Source organism: Pleurodeles waltl, chromosome 4_2 (genome assembly GCF_031143425.1).
Source record: "Pleurodeles waltl isolate 20211129_DDA chromosome 4_2, aPleWal1.hap1.20221129, whole genome shotgun sequence".
In the NCBI taxonomy this organism is placed as follows: Eukaryota; Metazoa; Chordata; class Amphibia; order Caudata; family Salamandridae; genus Pleurodeles; species Pleurodeles waltl.
In genome coordinates, this window is record NC_090443.1 from 306,094,651 (window position 1) to 306,121,891 (window position 27,241).

The 27,241-nt window shown below is 49.2% G+C and overlaps 1 protein-coding gene across 2 annotated transcripts in view; it reads right to left on the bottom strand.

The window, feature by feature from the left end:
- DESI1 (desumoylating isopeptidase 1) overlaps positions 1-27,241 on the bottom strand; it is a 64,572-nt gene that overhangs the window by 29,190 nt on the left and 8,141 nt on the right. For both annotated transcript variants that reach the window (XM_069231260.1, XM_069231261.1), the window contains exon 5: positions 533-655. In XM_069231260.1, coding sequence (XP_069087361.1) covers positions 533-655 — 123 coding nt within the window. The remainder of the gene's footprint in view (positions 1-532; positions 656-27,241) is intronic.

Here is a 27,241-nt window from a genome sequence, read left to right on the forward strand (position 1 = left end):
AATAAATTCCCAAATGTGCTGTGCACTTAGTTTTAGTTTCACAACTAATGTGCCTAAGTTATATCGCACGGTCACATTTTTTTTTAATACAATATGGTGAATGAAACCGGTGAATCCGGCAACACCTCTGTTGTTTGGTGAATATGGCTGGGGGCAAGGGACCGGCTCTAAAAATGAATAGCTAGTCTTGTGAAACTGGGGGCCAAACGCATTAATTTCAGAGTTCCTTCTGCCATACTGTAATACATTATTTTCACCAACCCCATTACTGGCTTAATTTATATATATATTTTTTTATATGGTACACACTAAAACTGTACTTACTGAACAAATTACTTCTAATTAGATATTCCACTGTTGGGTGCAACTCTAAGGAAGATCCCATGATAGCAACGCTGCTGGAAAGGTGACTCCAGAGGCCAATAGGTGGAGTCAGAGTCTCTTTGGCTATAATACCCACCGACAATATACCACCCCCTGCTCCCTGCACCTTTGCTCAGTTCAACAGACAAGGTTTTAACACGCTACTTACGTAGAGAGTATTTCAGAGGGCAGGTCAGTAATGTAGGAGGGGATCTTCTTTCCAGTCAAGAACTGGGCCACCTCATTGCTGAATGTGTTGCAGTTGTGTTCGAACAGGTTGTAGCTGGACCCACTGCACATAGAAAAAGGAAACAAAAAAAGTCAGGGATCTGTAAGTAGGAAACCTTGAAAGCTGAGATTACAAGGTGGGGCAGTAGGAGTCACAAGGGGGAGGCTTAGACTTACGGAACCCAAATAGTAAAAAGTAGGAAAGTAAGAACAGCAAAGCTTGGGACCAATGAGATACAAGTGGATAAACTCAGGACTTAGAATGGGGAAATGCGGGACCTACAAGCTATGAGTAGGGAAACTTGGGACCTAGGAGGAAGCTCGGACCTATGAGCCTTGAGTAGGGAAGCTCATTACCTACAGGCCAGTAGTTCAGAAACTTGGAGCCATGAACGTGTTAACATGAGATCTAAGAGCCATTACTACAGAATTCTGGGACTTAAGAGTCACACCCTAGGAAGCTTTGGACCTAGAGGCCACAAGTGTGGAAGCATGGATGGTGGCCGTTCGGGGGACATTTACTGTGACTGCAAATTGTGTGTGGGTGTTATGGTTCAAGTCTTCTATGCCAGTAGGGAGGTTGCAGACCTTCAGATGCTGAGTGGGAACGAGTACTTTTAACATTGATTCAAGAAACATCTCTTATGGTTGGGATGCCATAGTTATTAAAATCCATCCGATGTCATGGTCATTGCGAGGTTATGAGGGGTGACGCTACCAAATTTGGGCCGGATCCCTTCTTAGCACAGAATGGTGTGCTGCTCAGGTCATCTTCCTAGATCTGGACTGTGCTGATACTGGTATGAGAGGGTACCACCTTGGATTTTATCTGGTGTCAATGGCAGATATAATTATCATGTAAACAATTGTGTTTACACATCTGTTATGAAATTTAAATGATCCTGGATATGTTGAATCTTGGCTGGTAGTGAGTTACAGAGTTTGCCAGCTTCTACGGAGAAAGCAGAGCTATGAAATTCTTATTGTAAGGCAGTATGATAGACAACCCATGGTGCTCGACTGGAGTGCAGTGTCCTATTTGGCTGTGTTCCTTAAATTTAACATGTAAGTATGAAGGTAATTTTTCTTGGGAGGCTCTGTGAACGATGCAAAACACTTTGAACATTGATGGTCTAGCTAAAAGTAGTCAGCAGAGTGTGCAGGCCAGCGTCATGTGTTCTGTGGGGTGAAAGTGGAGGAGCCTTACTGCTGGATTTTGGATTTGTTGAATTGCACGTACAATCAAATAGGAGGGGCATGGTGTAGGTGATAAGCGTAGTCGAACTTGGAAGTCACAAGACTGAGGACAGCTTGCCGTTTTTGTGGCACATAAAATATGATAAGATGACTCACAATGCTTATAATGTGTAGAGGGTGCTCCTTGTGACATTACTTTGTTATCAGAGACACATGCAAGTCCTTAGTTTCTCCTAGGTTTCTCACTTCTCTTGACATTGCTGATAAGGCATCAAATGCATTGGGCCATATGGCTGTAGGCCCCTGTTTTTGCAATGGCCCACTGGTCATAATCTCAGCCTTTGCAGCATTGAACTGCAGGTGGTTAATCATTATCCATGCATCCAAGACATGGAGGCAATTGCTAAGTCATGACTTAATAGTGTTCTTTTGTGACATCCGCACTCAGAATTAAGTGCATATTATCAGCATAGTTAAAGCATATATGGTTAAACTATCTGATCTGGCCCTGTAGGAAGGTTAGGTAGACATTGAATTGGAGAGGAGAGATGATTGATTTCAGACAGACACTGTAGTCTTGGGCTGAGGGATGGATGTAACGGTGGTTGAAATACAAAGCTCCGTTTGTCTTTTAGGTATGTTGAAATTTATTTTAAGGTGTTTGTGCATATTTTGAGATCGTGGAGTAACACAGTAGTGTTTGGTGGGAAACAGTGTCAAATACTGCCTGAAGGTCCAGAAGCAGTAAAGTAGCCTCTCATTTCTTGTCCACTGTGGGTTTTAGGTCTTCTCATATAAAAGATCGGACTATGTCCTCAACATGGTCTGAATGCAGACTGTTAATCAGACACTTCTTTTTGCTCTGTAAAATTTAAGAACTAAATAAAAATTGGTTACTTGTGTTAAATTGTTCTGAGCTTGTTCTTAAGCCATGTGACCTTCCTGAGGGAAAACCTGGTAGTGGTATGTACGGCATCTGGTTATCAAATGCAGTGGGCAGCCCGTTGTAGAAGGTGGATATGTCTTGAGGTTGCATATTAATTGGTTTCTTAAAGGTTGAAATTAAGCGTGAAGAGGTCCAATTTGTTTCCAATGATTGAGAAGTTGTTGTTTATAGTTGCTACTGTCTTGGAGTTGTTGTTATAGATCAGCGTGGTTATCCTGAAGGAAGATAATGAGGTGGTGGTCACTCTGATAACCGGGGACTTGGAAGTCACAGGTGTGCCCCAGTGGGAGTGAATATGATGTCCAATGTGTGATCAGTGGCGTGAGTTGGCTCAGATACAATTTTTTAGAGGTTCAAGGCCTCGAGATTGAAAGCGATGGCAGTTGTTGTTGCTAAATGCTTCTTGGGAAAACAAGAGTCAGGATCTCAGGGGATGTATAGGTTGGTGTGGTTTACTAGTCTTGGTCTCGTTTAGTAGAGTATCCTCTAACTTTCATATTCTTCTCTTTAGATCAAAAGGAAGGAACAGGCAAAAGTTGGAGTGGGGAAACATCTTGCCTGGAAGGTGAGGAAGCTTAGGATCTAGTAGAAATCAGCAAGGAAGCTTGGGACCTAGTAGCCACAAGTCAAGGAGACTGCGACCTAGGAGCCACGAATGGGGAATCTTGTGGCGTAGGAACCACAAGGGGACAAGCTTGTGGGTCTAGATGCCATGAGTGGGGAAGCTTAGAGCTAGGAAACCATAAATGGGAAATGTAAAAATGTCCCATAGTTAAAAGGTGCATGCTGAAATGCACTTGCAAAAAAGTCAGAAAAATAACATCATAATTAACATTTGCAAGCTTCTATTTTTAATTTAATTGTGCCTTTTTCATAGGGCTAACCACCATTCGATCTATTCTAGCTTATACTCTTCACACTCCATGCATTTTTTTATTCCTCTGCCCAGTATAACTCTATGGTCAAAAGCCCAACTTCTCATGTGCCTCCTGAAAAATCTCCCTACTATTTTTTGTCTCTACTACAGATGCCCTGCTACACCTTTCCAGCATGAAGCAGCTGAGCTGGCAATGGTACTGTGGCGCAACTATAGAAACTCAACCAAACAGGCCTTTGTTTTCATCATTACATGAGATCTGGCACACAGCTAACAATGTTTTTATCCCACGCCTAAAACATACTTAGAAGGGTATTCAGATCCAACCACTAGATGACAGGTGTGTATGGAAAATGTCACTTACCCAGTGTACATCTGTTTGTGGCATGAGACGCTGCAGATTCACATGCTTTGCACATCCCGCCATCTAGGGTTGGGCTCAGAGTGTTACAAGTTGCTTTTCTTCGAAGAAGTCTTTCGAGTCACGAGATCGAGGGACTCCTCCCCTTTCGGCTCCATTGTGCATGGCCGTCGACTCCATCTTAGACTGTTTTCCCCCCAGAGGGTGAGGTAGGAGTTGTGTATTATAGTAATAGTGCCCACGCAATGGAGTAAACATGTATGTACATAATGTAGTTTAAAGTGATATATTTACGAATTTACAAATGTTCAAGATCAACTTCCAAACGGCTACAGGCTTCCGGGGAGGCGGGTGATCGCATGTGAATCTGCAGCGTCTCATGCCACGAACAGATGTACACTGGGTAAGTGACATTTTCCGTTCAATGGCATGTGTAGCTGCAGATACACATGCTTTGCATAGACTAGTAAGCAGTTATCTCCCCAAAAGCGGTGGTTCAGCCTGTAGGAGTTGAAGTTGTTTGAAACAAAGTTCGTAGTACTGCTTGTCCTACTGTGGCTTGTTGTGCTGTTAACACATCCACGCAGTAGTGCTTGGTAAACAAATGAGGCGTAGACCATGTGGCTGCCTTACATATTTCAGTCATTGTAATGTTTCCTAGAAAGGCCATGGTAGCACCTTTCTTTCTAGTTGAGTGAGCCCTCAGTGTAATAGGCAGTTCTCTTTTTGCTTTGAGATAACAGGTTTGAATGCATTTAACTATCCATCTAGCAATGCCTTGGAAATTGGATTTCCTGTATGAGGTTTTTGGAAAGCAACAAATAATTGTTTTGTTTTCCGAATTTGTTTTGTTCTGTAAATGTAGTACATTAACGCTCTTTTGATGTCTAATGTATGTAGTGCTCTCTCAGCTACAGAATCTGGCTGTGGGAAGAACACTGGTAGTTCTACTGTTTGATTCAAGTGGAACGGTGATATGACTTTTGGTAAAAAGTTTGGATTTGTCCGTAGAACTACTTTATGCTTGTGTATTTGAATAAATGGTTCTTGTATGGTAAATGCTTGGATTTCACTGACTCTTCTTAGAGATGTGATGGCAATTAGAAATGTAACTTTCCATGTTAAATATTGCATTTCACATGAGTGCATGGGTTCAAAAGGTGGCCCCATGAGTCGCGTTAAGACAATGTTGAGGTTCCATGAAGGAACTGGTGGTGTTCTTGGTGGTATAATCCTTTTTAGGCCTTCCATAAAGGCTTTTATGACTGGTATCCTAAACAGTGAAGTTGAGTGGGTAATTTGCAGGTAAGCTGAAATTGCGGTAAAATGTATCTTAATGGATGAAAAAGCTAGTTTTGACTTTTGCAAATGTAGCAAGTAGCTTACGATATCTTTAGCAGATGCGTGTAAGGGTTTAATTTGATTATTATGACAATACCCTTTTCCACTTATTTGCATAGCAATGTCTAGTGGTTGGTTTTCTAGCTTGTTTTATGACTTCCATACATTCCTGTGTAAGGTCTAAGTGTCCGAACTCTAAGACTTCAGGAGCCAAAATGCTAGATTCAGCGATGCTGGATTGGGGTGTCTGATCTGTTGATTGTGTTGAGTTAACAGATCTGGTCTGTTTGGTAGTTTGATATGAGGCACAACTGAGAGGTCTAGCAGTGTTGTGTACCAAGGTTGTCTTGCCCAAGTTGGTGCTATGAGTATGAGTTTGAGTTTGTTTTGACTCAACTTGTTTACTAGATATGGAAGGAGTTGGAGGGGGGAAAAGCGTATGCAAGTATCCCTGACCAACTCATCCATAATGCATTGCCCAGAGACTGATCTTGTGGGTACCTGGATGCGAAGTTTTGGCATTTTGCGTTTTCTTTGGTTGCAAACAGGTCTATTTGTGGTAGTAAGTGTGTAGTACTTGGGGGTGAATCTCCCATTCGTGGATCTGTTGGTGATCCCGAGAGAGATTGTCTGCTAATTGATTCTGAATCCCTGGAATTAACTGTGCTATTAGGCGAATGTGGTTGTGTATCGCCCAATGCCATATTTTCTGTGTCAGGAGACACAACTGTGTTGAGTGTGTTCCTCCCTGTTTGTTTAGGTAATACATTGTTGTCATGTTGTCTGTTTTGACAAGAGTGTGTTTGTGGCTTATTATAGGTTGAAAAGCTTTCAATGCTAGAAATGCTGCCAGTAGTTCTAAGTGATTTATGTGAAACTGTTTTTGCTGAGAGTCCCATTGCCCCTGAATACTGTGTTGATTGAGGTGTGCTCCCCACCCTATCATGGAGGCATCTGTAGTTATTACGTATTGAGGCACTGGGTCTTGAAAAGGCCGCCCTTGATTTAAATTTATATTGTTCCACCATTGAAGCGAGGTGTATGTTTGGCGGTCTATCAACACTAGATCTAGAAGTTGACCCTGTGCCTGTGACCATTGTGATGCTAGGCACTGTTGTAAGGGCCGCATGTGCAATCTTGCGTTTGGGACAATGGCTATGCATGAGGACATCATGCCTAGTAGTTTCATTACTATTTTGACTTGTATCCTTTGGTTTGGATATATGACCTGTATTACATTGTGAAATGCTTGTACTCTTTGTGGACTTGGCGTGGCAATCGCTCTTGCTGTGTCAATGGTTGCCCCTAAGTATTGCTGTTTTTGACACGGCTGAAGGTGTAATTTTGTGTAGTTGATTGAGAAACCTAGTTTGTGTAGGGTTTCTATGACGTACTTTGTGTGTTGTGAACACCGTTTTAGTGTGTTGGTTTTGATTAACCAATCGTCTAGGTATGGGAACACATGTATTTGCTGCCTTCTGATATGCGCAGCTACTACCGCCAGGCATTTTGTAAAGACTCTTGGCGCAGTAGTTATTCCGAATGGCAACACTTTGAATTGGTAGTGTACCCTTTGGAATACAAATCTTAGGTACTTTCTGTGTGAAGGATGTATTGGTATATGGAAATATGCATCCTTGAGGTCTAGTGTTGCCATGTAGTCTTGTTGTTTGAGCAGTGGGATTACGTCTTGTAATGTCACCATGTGAAAGTGGTCTGATTTGATGTAGGTATTTAATGTTCTTAGATCTAATATAGGTCTTAGTGTTTTGTCCTTTTTGGGTATGAGAAAGTACAGAGAGTAAACTCCTGTTCCTTTCTGTTGGATTGGTACTAATTCTAGTGCTCCTTTCTGTAGCAATGCCTGGACCTCTAGTCCTAGAAGATCTATATGTTGTTTTGACATATTGTGTGTTTTCGGTGGGACGTTTGGAGGGAATTTGAGAAATTCTGTGCAATAACCATGCTGGATAATTGCCAGTACCCAAGTGTCTGATGTTATCTCCTCCCAATGTTTGTAAAAATTGCTTAGTCTCCCCCCCACACGTGTTACGTGTTGGGGATGTGTGACTTGGAAGTCACTGCTTGTTTTGAGGAGTTTTGGGGCTTTGGAACTTCCCTCTATTCTTTTGGAATTGTCCCCCTCTATATTGCCCCCGAAAACTTCCCCGCTGATATTGGCTTTGATAAGTGGGCCTTGCTTGTGAGGTTGTGGCTTCTGTAGGTTGACCTCGAAACCCTCCCCTAAATTATGTTTTGAGAAATGTGCTTCTGCTCTGTGGGGAGTAGAGTGCGCCCATGGCTTTTGCCGTATCAGAGTCTTTTTTGAGCTTCTCAATAGCAGTGTCCACCTCCGGCCCAAACAACTGCTGTTCATTAAAGGGCATATTCAGCACGGCTTGTTGTATTTCCGGCTTGAATCATGACGTACGCAACCATGCGTGTCTCCTTATTGTTATTGCAGTATTTACTGTCCTTGCAGCTGTATCTGCTGCATCCATTGCTGACCGTATCTGATTATTTGAGATACTTTGTCCTTCTTCCACCACTTGTTGTGCCGTTTTCTGGAACTCTTTGGGTAAGTGTTCTATGAAATGCTGCATTTCGTCCCAATGAGCTCTATCGTATCTTGCCAGAAGTGCTTGTGAGTTGGCAATGCGCCATTGGTTTGCTGCTTGTGCTGCAACCCTTTTCCCCGCAGCATCGAATTTGCGACTCTCCTTGTCTGGAGGTGGAGCGTCTCCCGAGGTATGAGAGTTTGCTCTCTTGCGAGCTGCCCCAACAACCACAGAGTCTGGTGTTAATTGCTGCGTAATATAAACAGGGTCTGTTGGCAGTGGCTTGTACTTGTACTTCTTCTCCACAAATATTTGTTTGGAGTGTTTTAGCATTCCAGGGAGCATAGGTAAGCTTTGGTATTGGCTATGAGTGGAGGATAGTGTATTAAACAAAAAGTCATCCTCAATTGGTTCTGAATGCAAGGTGACGTTATGGAAAGCAGCTGCCCTTGAGACCACCTGCGTTTAGGATGTACTGTCTTCAGGTGGCGACGGCCTCGCAGGGTAACAGTCTGGGCTGTTATCTGATACAGGAGCATCATAAAGGTCCCATGCGTCGGGATCATCTTGACTCATTGCAGTATGAGTCGGGGATTGCATCAGTGGTGGAGTGGCTACCGGTGATGTGTGCATTGATGGTGGTGGAGATGGTGGCAGAGTTCTTTGTCTTGCCACCTTTGCCTTTGGCTGCTTGTCCTTTTCTTGAAAGGCAAGTCTTCTTTTCATTTTATTTGGGGGAAGAGTGCTATTCTTCCCTGTGTCCTTTTGAATGTGGAGCCTCCTTTGAGTGTAGTCTGGCTCCGGGGGGCGTGGCCAAGGACCCGGAGATGGCGCACGCCTGAACTTCTCGCTCCTGAGGGGCCAGCGAGAAAGTGCTTGAAATCGTGCCCTCTCCGGGCCTGCCGAGGTCCGAGCGGAGGGACTGGGCAGGAGGAAGTGGCCAAGAGGGCGCGGACCCTTCCGGCAACCACGGAGAGTGCCGGGGGGCGAAACCGGCCAGCTGTTGGGCTCGGGGCCCGGAGGCCTGGGAGCGCGGCCGAAGCCGCGGCCTCGCGCTGGGTCGAGGCCCGAAGCGGCGTGAGGGCAGACCGAGTGGAGAGGCGGGGGACCCCGGACGGGTCTCCCCGTGGCGGCGCGGGTTCCGGAGGGGGCCCGAGAGCCCAAGAGTGACCGCGTCTAATCGGGGTGGGGCAGGGCAATGCTCCTAGAAGCGGTCGGCCCCAGATGAATACGGGGGCCGGCCTACGAACGAGGTTTGTGGCATCGGGCGGAACTGAGGGCCGAGGCGGCACGAGGGCGATCGGCCCGAGGGCAGCGGGGGAGGCCAAGGGAGTCCCCCCCGCTGCGGCGGGGTCGCCGGTTGGGGCCCGGTGGCCCAATAGTGGACACGCTTTGAGGCGCTGCTCTTAGACAAGAGCATGACCCCAGAGAAGAAGAGTGGGGACGACGAGTGGCCGATAGAGAGAGTAGGAGCAGCGCGACACCGGGGTGACGGTGCGACCCGGGAGCTGGCCATGAGGCCGCTTGACTGGAGGTGGAGCTCGGGGCCCCGGCAAACTCCGAAGAGGTGAAATGATTAGAGGAAAGAGGACCCTGGTGAACCCCTGTAGACATCGGTGAGTTCGCAGTGCGACTGGTGGCCCCTTGGGGTAGGGTGCCAGAGAAGAGTGGCCCGGGACCGCGCCTGCCTGAGCCCCCTGGGGGCGGACTTGGAGCCCGGGGCGGGAGGATCCAACTGACAGGATCAAATCAACTGGGCAAGAGGAACAGCCTGTGGAACCGGTGAGTGGCGGATCACGCCCTGGGGGTGAGCGGAACGTGGAAGGACCAGTGGATGGACTTGTGGATTCCCTCGGGCGCCCTAGAGGGCCGGAGACCCCTAAACGAGTAGGGCAGGAAACAGTACAAGGGGGATTAGCCCCAGAGGGGTGAAACAGGGTGCCCAGAAATGTTATTGGTGCAATAAGGAAGCCAAGTGGGACGCAAAGCGGAGCCGCGAAGAGGGGAGACAGACGTGAGCCCACGACGTGCCAAAGGGCCAAGAACTGGAGAAGCTAGCGGCTAAACAGGAAAAGTCGGCGTAAAGACCCCCCGGCGCCGTGGCCCGAAAACAGCGGGTCTGGACGGAGTGCAGGGGCCCAGCTGAGGATCAACCAGGAACAAAAAAGGTACCGCTTATGGTGAGTGGAAGTGACGCCCTGGAGTGGAACTATAAACATCGTTGGGGCCACTGCTGGGGCCCCTAGGGCAAGGCCGGCAGCCAGTCTGATGTCCCCCAAGAGCCGCCGCAAGACCAGAACCATGGACACTGCGGCTCCGGCTGAGAGCGGGGGATCGGGCACGCAGGACCACATGCAGCTCAAAGTCCAGGATACTCTAGATAAAATACTCGGAGCGATTGAGGACACAAAAGCAACGCTGCCGCGGGAGATAAGCCAGGTCGCGGTTGAGGTGAGCCTACTGAGCGCGGACCACCACAAATTGGTGGACAGAGTTAAAGAAGCAGAAACTGCACTGGCGGACATTGCACCAAAACAGAAAGACTTGGCGGCCGAAGTGACCTCCCTGGTTGACAGATTGACGCGCCTCGAAAAGAGAGCTGAAGACGCGGAAGGTAGGAACAGAAGGAGCAATGTACGCGTAGTGGGCCTCCCGGAGGGGGCCGAGGGGGTGAACATGGTTGAATTTCTGGAGAAGTGGTTCAGCACAACAGTGGCGCCCGGGCGCCTGACTCCTTTCTACACGCTGGAGCGGGCGCATCGAGTGCCGGCGAGACCCCTTGCTCCGGGCAGGCCCCCCCGGGCAGTGATAGCTAAATTGTTACACCACAGAGACAGGGACACCCTCCTGCAGAGGGCCAGGGAGTCGGGCCCGTTCAAAGTCGCAAACGGGGAGGTGACACTATTCCCGGACTTCACCCTGGAGGTGCAAAATAAGCGAGCTTCATTTATGACAGTCAAGAGAGCCCTAAGGGATGAAGCAATCCAGTACTCGCTACTCTACCCAGCCAGGTTAAGGGTAATGCTGGAAGGGAAGACAACGTTCCTCCAATCCCCTGAAGAGGCGTGGGAATGGCTGGAGTCACACAGTTCACGGGCGGGAGGGCCAGCAGGAGAGGGCGCGAATGGGGGCAGGGCTCACCGAGCTCCGAAGGGAAGGAAATCCAGAGACCGCAGACGACTGGCACCTACGCAAACACAGAAGGAGAAAGGAAGGAAGGAAGCACTGGAAGCAGCAGCACGCATGGGTGGCGAGGCATCCCCCCAGGAAGGCTCTGGGGATGAAACGGATGACAAGCTGGTGTCCTCTGCGGGAGACCTGGAACTCTCAGCCCGGGCCCCGAAGGTAACACCACAAACGGCTGACGAACTCGGCTAACATGGACCTGCGGTGGGCGCCGGAGATAGAGCGTGTCATGGGAACTAACGGCCCCTCGGGACTTGGCCACCCCCCGGACCAGAATCTCGCCTATCCAAAATGGCGAGTACTGCTGTTAAGAGACTAAACAAGTTGCACTGTTGCACAATTAGCTGGGCAACCTACAGGCTTAGAGGCGCCCTGGGGATCGGGAGTTGGGATACACAGTTAAAAGTTAATATGGCACAGTGGGTGGCGGAATTAGTTTGCGGCAAAGTCATGAATATGTGGAAATACAACTCTGAGGCTTGGGAGGGCCGGGGACAATGTTACCAGTCTGAAATCACAAAATGGCAGATTACAATCTCTTGACCTGGAACGTTAGGGGAATGGGTACACCAGCTAAAAGGCACAAAATACTCTCCTATTTAAAGAGAAGGGGTGTACAGGTGGCACTACTGCAGGAGACTCACCTGGCGCCTGGAGAGGGAGAGAAGCTAAGACGCAGGTGGAGGGGGCAGGTGTTTGCATCAGAATACTCAGCCTATGCAAGAGGTCTATTAATATGGATCAGAGCGGGGGTCCCCTTCACAATGATTTCTTCTAACATAGACCGAGAGGGAAGATTCGTGATATTAGAGGGGAGGCTACATGGTATACCAATGGTCTTGAGCTGCATTTACGCCCCCAACCAAGACCAGGTACCCTTCATATCGGGCCTATCGAGACACCTCACACGCCAACACGCCGGAGAACTATTACTGGGAGGTGATTTTAATGCAGTGATAGACACAAACATGGACAGATCCACCCCACCTCTACAAGGGGCAGCTACAATTAGAACAGCCAAAAGATTAGGCGAGTGGTTGGACACGTGGGGGTTGTCGGATGTCTGGCGAGTGCATCACTCAACTACTAGGGATTACTCTTACTACTCGGGTCTTCACCGGGTGCACACTAGAATTGACAGGGTAGTTTGTACTGCAGGCCTGATGAATAACATGACACGCTCGGAATATTTAGCCCGCACCTTGTCTGACCACAATCCCTTGCTAATAACGATGAGGTTGTCGGAAGATAGACCCCCCATACCATCATGGAGACTGTCCCCCTCAGCACTTGAGGACCAGGCGTACAGAGAGGCCCTGCACTGTCACCTAGCAGAATACATTGAGACGAACAGTGGGTCCACCCCATCTAGGGCCTTGGAGTGGGAGGCACTCAAGGTGTTGACGAGGGGCTTCTGTTTGGGGCAGTCAGTGGGGGTGAGGCGCACGCTAGAAAAGGAACTGGAAGCCCTAGAGAAGGATATGCATGATGGGGAGTTGAGACAGGGGAAGGCAGTCCAGGAGAATGGAGAATACAGCCGTGCCCGCAGAGAACACTCCCGTATTGAAGAGCAGCTCAGATGTCATGATAGGCAAAAATACATAGCATCCTTGCAGGCGGAGGAGGGCAGATCGGGAAGGCTGCTGGCATGGCTGGTCCACCCAGGGGGGCAGGGTGAGCCGGTCACATGTGTACTAGATGGGGAGGGATCGGGCAGACTCAGACCGGGCCCCATAAATGACCCATTCAGGGAATACTACACGCAGTTGTACGGGAAACCCAGTGAGCTGCGGACGGAGGTCTTTGATAATTACTTACTACAAACTCCACTGCCTACACTGAGTGCAGAGGAGAGAGACGGCTTGGGGGGTCCAGTGTCGGTAGAAGAAGTAAACGAAGCAATAGCACAGTTAGCACCTGGAAAGACTCCAGGAACAGACGGCCTCCCCATGGATTTTTATAAAAAATACAGATCACTGCTGGCTCCCCAACTGATGGAGATGTATGCGGAGGCACTAAAACAAGGAGAGCTACCGTGCACACTGCGGGAAGCCTTGGTGGTGCCACTCCCCAAGACAAAAGACAGGGAAGCTTCGGTGGCGGACTTTAGGCCTTTATCAATGCTAAACAGCGACTTCAAAATTCTTAGCAAGATCATGGCTGCTCGGCTACTCCCCCTTATGACCAAGCTAGTGCACGCTGACCAGAACGGTTTTGTCCCCGGCCGTAATACCTCCCTGAACTTAAGACAGGTTTTTACGGTTCTGCACATGCCTAAGAACCTGAGGCCGACGGCGGGGTCTTGCTCGCGGTGGACTTCGAGAAGGCCTTCGATTCTATCAGGTGGGACTACTTAAGAACTGTGATGCTTAAAATGGGGCTGGGGGAGGAATGGGTGAAATGGGTGGATCTGTTGTACTCATCCCCACTAGCAAGAGTTAAGACCGGAAGGACGATTTCTAGTGCATACCCAGTATACCGGGGAACTAGGCAGGGCTGCCCCTTGTCGCCACTGCTGTTTGCTCTGGCAATTGAGCCCCTGGCCTCACGGCTGCGATGTGAAGGCATGGGTAGGGGAATTGCGTGGGGTCCGGATGAGCATATTGTTTCTCTGTATGCTGATGATATACTTATCTACCTGTGAGACGGGACAAGCGGACTCACGTGGGCACTGGGGACACTGGAAGACTTCGGAGACATATCTGGTCTCCGACTTAACCGGAGGAAAACATTTGTATTCCCGGTGCTGTCAGACGGCATGCGCCCTGATGCGTGCCCAGCGGATATAAACTGGGCCCCGCGGACTTTTAAATACCTGGGCATACAGATATTTCACGAATTGAACGACCTTCGAGACGGGAATATTGGCAGGACACTCAGATCCCTGCGCGCCTCGGTGGGGTTCTGGAGATCATTGAAGCTAACAATAATGGCCAGAGTGGCGCTCTCAAAAATGATCATGCTTCAGCGCCTCCTTTACTACTTTGCTAACTTACCGCTACAGGTCCCCTCTGCATGGTTCAGAGAGCTGAATGCTCTGCTTAGAGAGCTGATATGGGATGAGGGTCGCAGGAGAACAGCGCTTTCGACCATCTGTAGACCGACACACTTGGGGGGGCTGGGTGCTCCTGACTTCGAGGCTTATTACTTGGCATCCCAGCTACAATGGGTGGCCGGCTGGCTAGCGGGCAGGGGACGGCTGGACCTAGCTACCGCGCACGGAGTAATAGACACAGCTCGGATAGCAGCAAGTATGGTGGGCAGGAAGATTGCCCCCATAAGAGACAACATAATGTGCAATGTGGCGATGAAATGCTGGAAACGGTGCGAGAAAAGGACTGGGGTGGGGCCACCGTACTCTCCCGCTCTGCCGCTGGCGGCCGTCGCTCTGGACCCGGGAGTGGGGGAGCGAGGGGGGCTGGGATTGGGACCATGGACGAGAGCAGGGATAGTGACAGTGGGGGGGGCTATTCAAGGAGGGGGTGCTGAGGAGCTTCGCTGATGTGGCGGGGGGGGGGGGGGGGGGGAGTGCCACAAGGACAATTTTTACTCTTCAGGAGGTTGGTGCACACCCTGAAAGAGCATTGGGACACGATCAACGCGGAACCCACGATTCACGGGGTGTTGAACCTCCTGTTGACAGCAGGAGAGGAATCTCACTTGATTGCAAAAATATACCAGGCCCAAATAGAAGCAGCAGTGGACCCCCTGCATTCCCTAAGAGAAAAATGGGTGAAGACAATTGGGCGGGATCTGTCTGAATACGAGTGGAACAGAGCACTAGCTTATTCCAGGATGATCTCGCCTCGGAGTGGGAAAACCTAGTGACAAACTGGGACGACCTAACGAAGAGACCAAAAGCACCTGAGGGGGTGGGATGAACTAATTGAAATGGCCAGCGGATAGGATCGTGGGGGAAGGTCCCCGTAACTATGACAGGAGGAATACTAGGCGCCCCTCCGAGCCAGACGCGGAGAGTGAGAGAGCGGGGGGACAGGACACAATAAGTAAAATGATAGAGGACGGAGGGGTGGGAAGCACAGGCCAACCCTACATAACAAGTAATGCCCTGACAATTGCCCCATTAAGAAATTAAGCAGATCCACCCACTTAAGCCAATAAGTTTATTCAAAGTTTGAAGTTGAGTTAAGTCTGTTATTAGGTCACAATATCCAAGAGGTAACAAGGGGTTCTGAAAGTACTGACAACATAAAAGCGATCTGATTTAGAATTGGAAATACTGATGTATAAGTATTATATTATAATATAATTGAAATGTACAAGTAATTGTAACACGCATCGCAAGTAAAGTATAACAGAGTTGCGGCTCAGTGAGCAGAAATGTACCATAAGGACAAAATGTTACAGTAAACAGACCTACATATGTAAAACAGCAAACAGTTAATAAAAATATATTTGAAAAAAAAAAAAAAAAAAAAGAGTAGTCTGGCTCCATTGATTCAAGTTCTTCTCCGAACTTATGTCCTTGCATTTTTTAGGACAATCCCTGTTCCTCTGTGTAGGAACCTGTTTTCGGTTCCGAGGCTGGATGTTTCGGAATCGAAACCTTTTCGGTAGCCTTTTTGGGCTCAGAGGAAACCTTCTTTATTTTCGGCGTCGTCGTGTCCCGGTGCCGACCCATTTCGGTGCCACTGTCTTGGTGCCGAACTTGCTCGGAGCCACTGTCTCGGGCCCGAGATTGCTGTGTGCCGGTATCTCGACCGGAGTCGGATGACTTCGACACAAGCGTGCCCTTTTTCGGTGCCGATGATCGGTCACCTATTTTTCGGGTTAAGCCATGGCCTGTTGGCGGTGGCGTCCCCTGGACTTTTGTGGTCTTCTCGTGAGTTTTATGTTTCGACGTCTTACTCACGGTTTTTCGGCGTTTCTTCGGGATCAAGCTCGTCTGAGTCCGATTCCTGAATGGAGAAGGTTTCTTCTTCCTCCTCGCCGACGCCATCTGCAGTCTTCTCGCTCTTCGGTCTCTTAATGTCTTCCTCGACCAAAACGCTCGACAGGCTTCACAAGTATCTTCTTTGTGCTCTGGAGACAAACACAAGTTACAGACCAGATGCTGATCTGTATGCGGATACTTGTTGTGACATTTTGGGCAGAAGCGAAATGGGGTCCGTTCCATCAGCCTTGAAGAGACACGTGGCCGGGCTGACCAGGCCCCGACGGGGGAAATCGAAAAATCCCCGAAGGGCCACCGGAGCTCTTCAAAAGTCGGTGTCGATCTGTTGTAACTAACCCGATACCGAACGCAAACAATACCGACGATTTTTCCGAGATTCTAACTAACTTTCCGACCCGAAACACGGACCGATGGCGGAAAAAACAACAATCTAAGATGGAGTCGACGCCCATGCGCAATGGAGCCGAAAGGGGAGGAGTCCCTTGATCTCGTGACTCGAAAGACTTCTTCGAAGAAAAACAACTTGTAACACTCCGAGCCCAACACTAGATGGCGGGATGTGCAAAGCATGTGTATCTGCAGCTACACATGCCATCGAACATATATACATATATATATATATATATATATATATATATATATATATATATATATATATATATATATATATATAATAATGCCAAGAATTTTCACCACACTCCACGAGGGACCAGTAACGTGTTTTTTATTATAGTAATGACCACCAACGCGTTTCAACTCCCCAAGGAGTCTTGTTCACGGTGAACAAGACTCCTTGGGTACCTCGTGGAGTGCAGTGAAAATTCTTGGCATTATATAAACTTCGAGATTGGTCCTCTCTGTCACTGGGCACTGGCAGTGGAGTGCGCAGCCCAGCAACTGGGCCAGCAGCTACAAATCGCGGTTTGCTTATTTGTGGCTTTTTCACTGCCTTTCCTATCCTTCGACTGGGGGTCAGAATGTAAAGATGGCTCCAACACTCCTTACTACGTTTGCAGTCTGTTTTTTTTTTTCAAAAGTCTGTTGAGTCACCAGATATGGTCTGACTCCTCCTCTTAATATGCATTGTGCATGGTCACCAACTCCATATTAGATTGTTTTTCATGCAAAAAGGTGAGAGTATTAATGGGGTGTAAACACAAGTTAGATGCGTGAAGTGCAATGTCTGCGAAAAGAATAAAGCGAGAGATCTGAAAAAGACACAAACTTCCAGGGAAGAGGGCAGACATGTGAATCTACAGCATTACCCGCTACAAACAGATTCTTACAAGGTAAGTGGCATTTTCCATTCATAGTATGTGTGGCTGTAGATGCATACGCTTAGCACAGACTGTAAAGAAGTGCCCTACAAAAGCGGGAGCTAGTGTGTGGATGTGGCAGAGGTCTGGAACAAGGTCTTTAACACCATCTGACTGACTATGGCCTACTGGCGCACTAAGATGTTCACATATTAGTGCGTTGCAAAGATGTGTGGTGTTAACCAGGTAGTTGTCTTGCAGATATCCACTATTGGGAGTGGATTCCTAAGAAGGCCATGGTGGCTCCTTTATTGTGTGTGGTGTGTGCCCTGGGAAGAGCAAGTAAAAAGAACCCTTTTTGTTTTATGATAGAAGGTCTGGATACTCTTGGCAATCCACCTAGCTAGGTCTGCTTTGGAGATGAGATGTCCTCGCTTAGGCTTTAAAAAGGACACAAAGGGGGGGCGTGTCAAGTCCTGGATGCCAGAGCACACCCTCTCACCATGGTTTGCAATTGAACAGGCACACAGGGCCCTGGGCCCATGGCCCCCACCGGGTGGGACTAGGAGACCTATGATTGCGCGCTTTTTCAACTCTAAAGACCGTGACACTATTCTTAGAGAGGCCAGGCACTCCCCCGACCTCCTTTGGGACAACCACAAAATTCTGATCTTCCCTGACTATACCCGCGAGGTCCAGACCCGGCGTCGGTCATACGAACAAGTAAAACAAAAACTCAGAGCGATGCAACTTCCCTACATGCTCCTCTTCCCCGCACGCCTAAAAGTTATCCTGGCCGGCAAGGCACACTTTTTTGAGTCGCCTGAGGAGGCATGGGACTGGCTTATAGAAGAAGGTACTGGGAGCCGAAGGGGTCCCCCTGGCCCGCCTGGGGGGCCCCGGGGGATGGACCCAGTCCCCGATTAGACACACGAAGAGGTCGGAAACGTACAAGGTCCAGAATTGGGAGGCAGAGGAGCGCCAACACCCCGGCGAAGGAAGATAATGAGTCTAATCTGGACTCCCAGGCGGGTGGAGACCACGGGGATGCCCTGGGGGCCTGGGCCCTGGAGCGGGGGCTGGAGGGGGATCGTTTGAGCCAGTCCCCTACACTTGGCTAACACGGACTCACACATTGGGTTTTGACATACTAGGGGGGAATTACCACACTTGGCACTGACCCGTACAAATCGGAGCAGGGACACATACACAACACAACGTTGTAAATTCTAGCATTACCTAAGGTTTGGCTACCGTTAGCCGATTGCAACTGATCCGACGGAAAGGAGGGGTCCACCACTCCATTTAGTGACAGTTCATCTGACTGTGACACCCCGGTTGGTTACTTGGGCGACCGATGCATCCTGGGTAGAAGTATGGGGTGGGGGGATGTTGGGGGGTACAAAAGTTTCATTAGGGTTTAGTAAAGTTGTTTTGATAAGTTCCTTTGTTGCACCTGGCACATTGATCCTTCTCGTTTAGAATGTTCGCCTCTGGGTCCCCGGGCGGGTTCCCGACATCTCATTACACTAACACTATGCACACAGTTCCCTCACTGACACAGGTTCTTTCATGGAATGTAAACGGTCTACTGAACAAAATCAAGAGGTACGCAGTGTTTAGCACCTTGCGCAGGTATGCCCACTCAATGGCTCTGTTACAGGAGACTCATCTGCTCGGCACTAAATGTCCTCTGGCGCGCGGGGGCTACGATAAGGTTTACCATGCAGGATTCTCAAGGGGCTCTAGCGGGGTGGCCATCCTATTCCACCGCGCGCTGCCCATAGTGGTCACAGCCACGCAATCAGACCCACAGGGTAGATTTGTGGTGGTGACCGGAACACTACACAGACTACCGTTCAATGTCGTGTGTGCTTATGCCCCCCCTGCTGGGTTTGACACCTTTCTACTTACGCTACGCCAGGTGTTGACAGACCTTCCCCAGGGAACGACACTAATAGGAGGGGATTTTAACTCCGTCCTGGACCCCAGACTCGACGTCTCTGGGTCTATATCCACCACTCGATCCGGACCACTCTCCAGTACGAATCCGACTGGGGGGTGTTGACACGACCCAGCGTCCAACATGGCACATGAACGTGTGGCACCTACAAGAAGATGAATACACCCTCGAGATTGGGGACCATCTCACCCAATACTTTGACCAGAACTTAGGGTCCGTACAATCCCCAGGCACGATCTGGGCTGCATGTAAAGCCTCACTCAGAGGTTATGCCAAACACCTTGTTCGCATCCGGGAACGTGCCCGTGACTCACAGGTGGAGAAGCTTGAGGCCAGGGAGTCATACCTTGAGCGACTAGACACCACAGCCGCATCAGCATCCGTTCTGAGGCGCCTTACCATGGTCAGAGAGAAGATAAGGCAGTTAGTACTGGAATCTGCGAAACATTCCTGGAGAGCGTCAGTGGCCCGTGTGTACGGTTGGGGGGACAAGAACGGCAAACTCCTACACTGGCTGGCCTCGCGTCCACTAGCCGACAGAATTATTCCTGAAATTGCGGACGAGGCGGGCTCACTTGCGAGGACACCTAGTGAAACCGCTAAGAGTTTTGCCTCTTACTATGTCCAGTTGTATGCGGAGTGCCCCCGCCCCCTGGCTGAGAGGGAGTCTCCCCTCTTGGACGACATCGTCCTTCCTAAAATCTCACAAGCGACCAGGGAGAACCTGGATGAAACCATAACGCTTTCTGAAATCACAGCGGTAATATCCAGCTTGTCATCGGGCGAAACACCCGGCCCAGATGGCTTCCCGTCGGAACTTTACAACAGATGCGGGGATATTCTGAGCCCTCACCTGCTCAATATGTATGACGAAGCCGAGAAGAATGGCTGTTTCCCTTCCGGGATTGACCAAGCCACAATAGTGGTGATCCCGAAGACCCAACCTCCGTCACGTAACCGCTCAGCGTATAGACCTATCTCTCTCCTGAACATCGAGATCAAAGTGCTATCGACTGTACTCGCCACCGGGTTGAAGGTTGCGCCCCCATCACTGGTACACCCGGACCAGTGTGGATTCATGTCATCACGTAGTAGCAGTTGCTAAAGTTGCCCTAAGTGGGAAGGGTATGCCCAGACGTGGGTCCCGTGCTCACTGAACCACTGGATTCAAGCTAGCCTGGCTGATGAAGGGTGAAACCCTGAAACCGGTCCCAAGATGCTTGTTTCTGGTCCAGTGAGTACCTGGCTTGGCAGTTCGGGCTGGACTGTTCCCATGAGGAACAGGGTCAAGACTGATTTGCATATGGCTGGGTACAAACTGGGGTGGCATGGTGAGCAAAAGAACGATGGATTAAACCCAGATCTGTGACTGGGGGTGAGTGTTTGCATTGTTCAGCACTCCGTCCATCATCCTTTTGTGTTGCTGAAGACTCCCCGGCGACTGCGAGCCCGTGAGTAGCCAGAGTTGGCCCCCCGAGCCACCACAGCAACGCCTGCAGAGGGAATCCAGAGGCTCCCCCTGACCGCGACTGCCTGCTTCAAAGAACCCGACGCCTGGGAAACCCACTGCACCCGCAACCCCCAGGACCTGAAGGATCCGACCTCCAGTGCAGAAGCGACCCCCAGGTGGCCCTCTCCCTTGCCCAGGTGGTGGCTACCCCGAGGAGCCCCCCCCACCTTGCCTGCCTGCTTCGCTGAAGAGACCCCTGGGTCTCCCATTGAAACCTATTGCGAACCCAACACCTGTTTTCACTCTGCACCCGGCCGCCGCTTTGCCGCTGAGGGTGTACTTTTTGTGCTGACTTGTGTATCCTCCGGTGCCCTACAAAACCCCCCTGATCTGCCCTCCGAAGTCGCGGGTACTTACCTGCTCGCAGACTGGAACCGGGGCAACCCCTTCTCCATTGAGGCCTATGCGTTTTGGGCACCACTTTGACCTCTGCACCTGACCGGCCTTGAGCTGCTGGTGTGGTAACTTTGGGGTTGCCCTGAACCCCCAACGGTGGGCTACCTTGGACCCAACTTTGAACCCTGTAAGTGCTTTACTTGCCTGGAAAACTAACAAATACTTACCTCCCCCAGGAACTGTTGAATTTTGCACTGTGTCCAATTTTAAAATAGCTTAATGCCATTTTTGCCAAAACTATACATGATATTGTGTTGATTCAAAGTTCCTAAGATACCTGAGTGAAATACCTTTCATTTGAAGTATTACTTGTAAATCTTGAACCTGTGGTTCTTAAAATAAACTAAGAAAATATATTTTTCTATATAAAACCTATTGGCCTGGAGTAAGCCTTTGAGTGTGTGTTCCTCATTTATTGCCTGTGTGTGTGTCCAACAAATGCTTAACACTACCCTCTGATAAGCCTACTGCTCGACCACACTACCACAAAATAGAGCATTAGACTTATCTCTTTTTGCCACTATCTTACCTCTAAGGGGAACCTCTGTGCATGCTATTTCGTACTTTGAAATAGTACATACAGAGCCAACTTCCTACACATGCTATTTCCATTTGTATTTCCTTTTCTTGTTTATCTTAAAATCAATAAAAGCTCTTTATTAAAAAGGACACAAAGGGTGGGTCCAAGTTACAGAAAAGGCCTGGTTCTGTTTATGTACTATGGGAGCCCTTTTGACATTCAGTGTGTTGAGTGCTCTCTCTGCAGTGAAATCCTGTTGTGGCAAGAAAACAGAACTCTATGGTTGGGTTAAGGTTGAAGAGTAACTCCACTTTAGGGTGGAACTCAGGACTGGTTCAAAGAACAGCCCAGACAAATGGATGAACAGCTTATATAGCCTACAGCTTGCTAATATGCCTAAGCGATGTAATGGGCACGAAGAAGGCCACCTTCCAGGAAAGGAACTGAAGGGCACATGAATGTACAGGTTCAAGGTTTGGTCTCATGAGTCTGGTGAGGATTACACTGAGAGTCCACACAGCAACAGGAAATATTCTTAGAGTATCACCCACTTGAGGTCCTCCATGAAGGAATTGACCATGGGAATTCTGAAGAGGAACGAGTGTTCCCTGTTTTGTGAATAAGCTGTGTCTCTAGGTGGTGAGAAGTGTAGGCAAGGCCTGCTTTCTGCAAGTGCAAAAGGTAAAAAAATGACATCCTAGACCACAGGCCTTAGCGGGTCCTGGTTTTTGGATAATCAGTCAAAGAACCTCTTCTATTCTGCCACATAACACACCGATGTTGTAGGCCGCTGGGCTTCCTTTAGCCTAGACAAACATTCTTGAAGAAGGGTGAGGTACTAGAAATCTAGGATTTCAGATACAAATTGCAAAGCTGAGCTGATCCGGATCTGGATGCTTGTAAGGTCTGGTTTAAGTGGAAGCCTCTAGTGATGGTTGTGGGACATCTCCAGGAGAGTGGAGTACAAAGTCTGTCAGACCTAGGTTGGCACTACTAGACTGACAGCAAGAGATATTTACCTGAGTTTCCTTACCACGAAGGGAAGCAGCGGGAGAGGTACTATGTGTAGGCAATAAGCCTGACCCAAACAGCCGGTCGTCGTTGCTGTTGGTGCCTGCAGATGCAGAGGAGTAACTCCAAGGGAGATTCCCTCTTCTTCCCTGTGCAGACTGAAGACAGGCTGTCCTCGGAGGATGCATGGCCGGGAAAATGTTGCAGAAGCTGGAGGAGCCAGAGAAACAATGTTACAGGTGAAGCCTTCGTCTTTGTGGCAGGTTGTCGGTCCCTGAAGAGTCCAGATGCAGTTTCTTTGGTCAGAAGTTGAAGTAAGGGATGCAGAGGAATCCTGCTGGAATTGCACTGCTGGCAGCCCGATCGGTTGAGGCTTTAGGATAAAGGCATGGACTTTTGTATGGGCATGGAAGGTCCCATATACAAGGCGAGAGGGTGCCTAACAAAAACACTAAGATATGGAAGGGGTGGGCAGAAGCAAGGGGTATACACCTGGAATCCTGCCCAGACACCCAATGGTCTAACAAAGGTATAGGAAGTCAACAAGGAAGGAAGGAGCTGGATGAGGGAGTGAGGAAGGTCAAGGCTAGCATGGATTCCACAAATATTTTAGTCCTACCTACAAGATGATTATTGTCAAAATGTCAATGTGCAGTGTTGTTATGCTTGATGAGTGTTACCAATTCACCTCGGCTGGAAAATCAATGAAAAGTTTGTCCAAAAAAAAAAGGGCATTACCCATGGACTGTGGGCACCTGACGGCCTGCAGGGCTGTCATGTGAAAATGTATATCGGTTGAAGGGTCTGAGATAGAGGATCGTTTAGAGGGAGCCGTTCTTCATGGGGATTAGAAAGCAGAAAGAGTACAAGCAATTCCCTTGGTGTTTCGGTGGCCCTCTGTCTATAGTACCCTTCTGTTGGAGGGTGTGCAGTTGTAGGATGCTGGCCGTGTGTGGTGGGTACCTAAGGTACTTACACCTTATACCAGGTATTCCCTATTAGTGTACTGTAGGCAGTGTCTAGAAGCCAGGCTCTCTAGAGGTAGCTGTGGATGAGCAGCCAAGGCTTATCTAGGAAACATGCAAAGCTCATGCAATACCACTGTAGTCTCACAGCACTTACACACATAAAAGAATACACTCAGTATTATTACAAAAATAAAAGATACTTTATTATGGTAACACAACACCAAAATACTACGGGGGCAATACTCCCTTAGGAGGTAAATAATACACAAGATATACACTAGTTGTCAGAAATAGGCATAAGAATAGTTAGAAAACAGTGTAACATAATAGAGAATAGTGGACTTGGGGGAGCACAAACCATATACTAAAAAAATGGAATGCAAGAGTGTCAGCCCCTCCCAGGTAAGTGGCGTGTGTAGAGGGTCGCTGGGGGTACCAGTAAAGCACAAAGGTAAGTACCACAACACTCCCCAGCAACCAGGAAAGCAGGAGTAATTTACTAGAATTTCCCCAGAACACTCAGAAGAAAAGAAGAGAATTGCAAAACTCCGAGATGACTGCAAGAAACCAACAGTGGATTTCTGAAGAGGAAGACCTGTGGAGAGAGGTGACCAAGTCCAGAAGACACAGCAGAGTCCAGTGGGGGCAAGAGCCCCTACCCACCAAGCAGAGGATTGCATGAGCTGCTTAACAGTAAGGAAGAAAGGCAGCACTGCAGCCCTGGAGTCGAAGTCGAGTTCCTGGAGGATGCAGGTGATGTCCCACGCCGAAGGAAGATTGCAGTCAGGTTTGCGTGTCTGGATTCCACCAACAAGGCTTGGCTCAGCCAAACCTCGCGGCTGGCAGAAATGGTGCTGCTGGGGACCAGCAAGCCCCAGGCGGAATCAACCCGGGGGGGGGGGGGGGGCAGTGTTGGCCCTCAGTGTCACAGAGAGCCCAAAGAAGCACAGGCAGCACACACGGGGGTCCCAAAGGACGGGGTCACAGAAGTTGCAAAAGGAGCCCATGCAGCACTATGAAAAGGAGCCCCACGCCGCAGGAGAGTCACTCAGGGAGCTGTGCATCGCAGGAAGGAGTGCTGGGGGCTGGAGCTTCACGAATACTGAAGACCCCTTGGAAGAAATGGCAACAAGCCTTGGCAGGTGCAAAGGATGCGGTGCACGAGGGTACTCTCCTATGCGGGCAGGCAAGGGCTTACCTCCACCCAAGTTGGACAGTTGGCAGAAAGGACCGTCTGGCAACTTCCAACCACCACCCGTTTTGCAGGATCCACGCAGCCCAGCAGGAGAGGGGACCCAAACAGCCGGTCGTCGTTGCTGTTGGTGCCTGCAGATGCAGAGGAGTAACTCCAAGGGAGATTCCCTCTTCTTCCCTGTGCAGACTGAAGACAGGCTGTCCTCGGAGGATGCATGGCCGGGAAAATGTTGCAGAAGCTGGAGGAGCCAGAGAAACAATGTTGCAGGTGAAGTCTTCGTCTTTGTGGCAGGTTGTCGGTCCCTGAAGAGTCCAGATGCAGTTTCTTTGGTCAGAAGTTGAAGTAAGGGATGCAGAGGAATCCTGCTGGAAGTTTTCAAACCAAAATCTGAGGAACCACCCAAAGGAGAGACCCTAAAAAGCCCTGAAAGGGGGATTGGTCGCCTAGCTGGGTGACCACCTATTGGGAGGGGCTTTGACGTCACCTGCCTGGCCTGACCACTCAGATGCCCCCAGAGATCCCTGCCAACTTTGGATTCAAGATGCAAAACCCAGGGACCCTCTGGAGAAGCTCTGGGCACCACCCCTGGGGTGGTGATGGACAGGGGATTAGTCACTTCCATTTCCATTGTCCAGTTTCATGCCAGAGCAGGGACTGAAGGTCCCTGAACCGGTGTAGACTGGTTTATGCACAGAGGGCTCCAATGTGCCCTTCAAAGCATACCAGTAGCTTGGGGAGGCTACCCCTTCCAAGCCATGTAACACCTATTTCCAAAGAGAGAGGGTGTAACACCCCTCTCCCAAAGGAAATCCTTTGTTCTGCCTTTCTGGGCTTGAGCTGTTCAAGCAACAGGAGGGCAGAAACCTGTCTGAGGTGGAAGCAGCTTGGGCTGCCTGGAAAACCTCAGAAGGCTTAGGAGCAATACTGGGGGTCTTCTAAGGAGCACCCAGAGCGCATAGAATCATACAACCAATAGTTGCTAAAATATTGGGGTATGAATCCAACATGTTTGATACCAAATGTGCCTAGGTTCGGAGTTATCATTGTGTCGATGGACATAGGTAGTGACCTATGTCCAGTACATGCATAAAATGGTGTTCCTGCACTCATAAAGTCCAGTAAAGTGGGTCTGGAGTTTGTGGGGGGCACCTCTGCTAGTGAAGGGGTACCCTCACATACAGATAACTGCACCCTGCCCTCTGGGCTGAGAGGGCCTGCCATAGGGGTGACTTATAGTGCCCTGGTGTAGTGACCTATAGTGAAAACGGGTGCATGAACCCGGTTCACACAGTCTGCAATGGCAGGGCTGCAGAACCCTTTGTATGGGCTCCCTATGGGTGGCAGAATAACTGCTGCAGCCCATAGGGATCCCCTGGAATCCCAATGCACTGGGTACCTAGGTACCATATACTAGGGGCTTACATGGGAGTACCAATATGCCAATTGTGGGATGAAATACAGAGTTTTGGGAGAAAGAGCATAATCACTGGGGTCATGGTTAGCAGGATCCCAGTGAACACAGTCAAACACACAGACATCAGGCAGAAAAGGGGGTAACCATGCCAAGAAAGAGGGTACTGTCCTACAGCAGTGCACTTCCTCCTGAAGGAGGGAGAAGTGTTTCTTGCTGAGTGTGTGTATGTACAGGGCAGAATGTTTGGGGCAGGGAGGTTGCACATAGTTCAATACAATAACTTTGTTGAACCTAGGATCTACCCATCTGACGTGATTTCCCCCCTGCGAGATAGGAAGTTAAGTATTCTCCCCTGATAATCATGTGAGGTCAGTAAGGAGGTGGTGTAAGTCACTGCATGGAGGTAGCATCTCCATTGATGGAGCCACCTTTCCCCCTAGCCTTGTTGTTTGTTACCTCTGTAAAAGACTGTACTGTATGTACCCTGTGCTGCCCTGCTGGTGGTAACTCAGGGGCTGACTTTAATAAGAGTAGAGTTGCTCATGTGATGCGGTATTTGCCTCCATCTGGGTTGGTGTTTTCGGAAGGAGCTTCCCCCCCCCCCCCCCTTATGGAGTGGACTGAAGCACTCCCAACATCAAATGGCAGGAATATGCTAAACTTGTGTACCTACAGAAACACATGCGTCAAACATCTAAGTTAATAATAAAAGTGAGCTGACATGGCCGGCTTAGACAGTGAATATTGGGAAGGCAGAAAAGGGGACTAAGTGCAGCTTCTGATCGGTAAAGACTGTCCGGCATGAGGTGTAAAGCGTGTGAAGAGGGTCCAATGAAAATCTGTCCAGCTAAATACATTTGCCAGGAAGAGAAGCATGATGGTGTCTAAAGATCTGTCTGACAACCTACTGACAAGGTGACGTGGTTCACTTAGTTACATCTTAGCTGGCCACTTAGCAAGTGTGGAGTGGCTGTCCAACATCACAAGGCATTTGCATGCCAAAAAGCCTGTCAGTAACTGCATATTAATCCAGGCA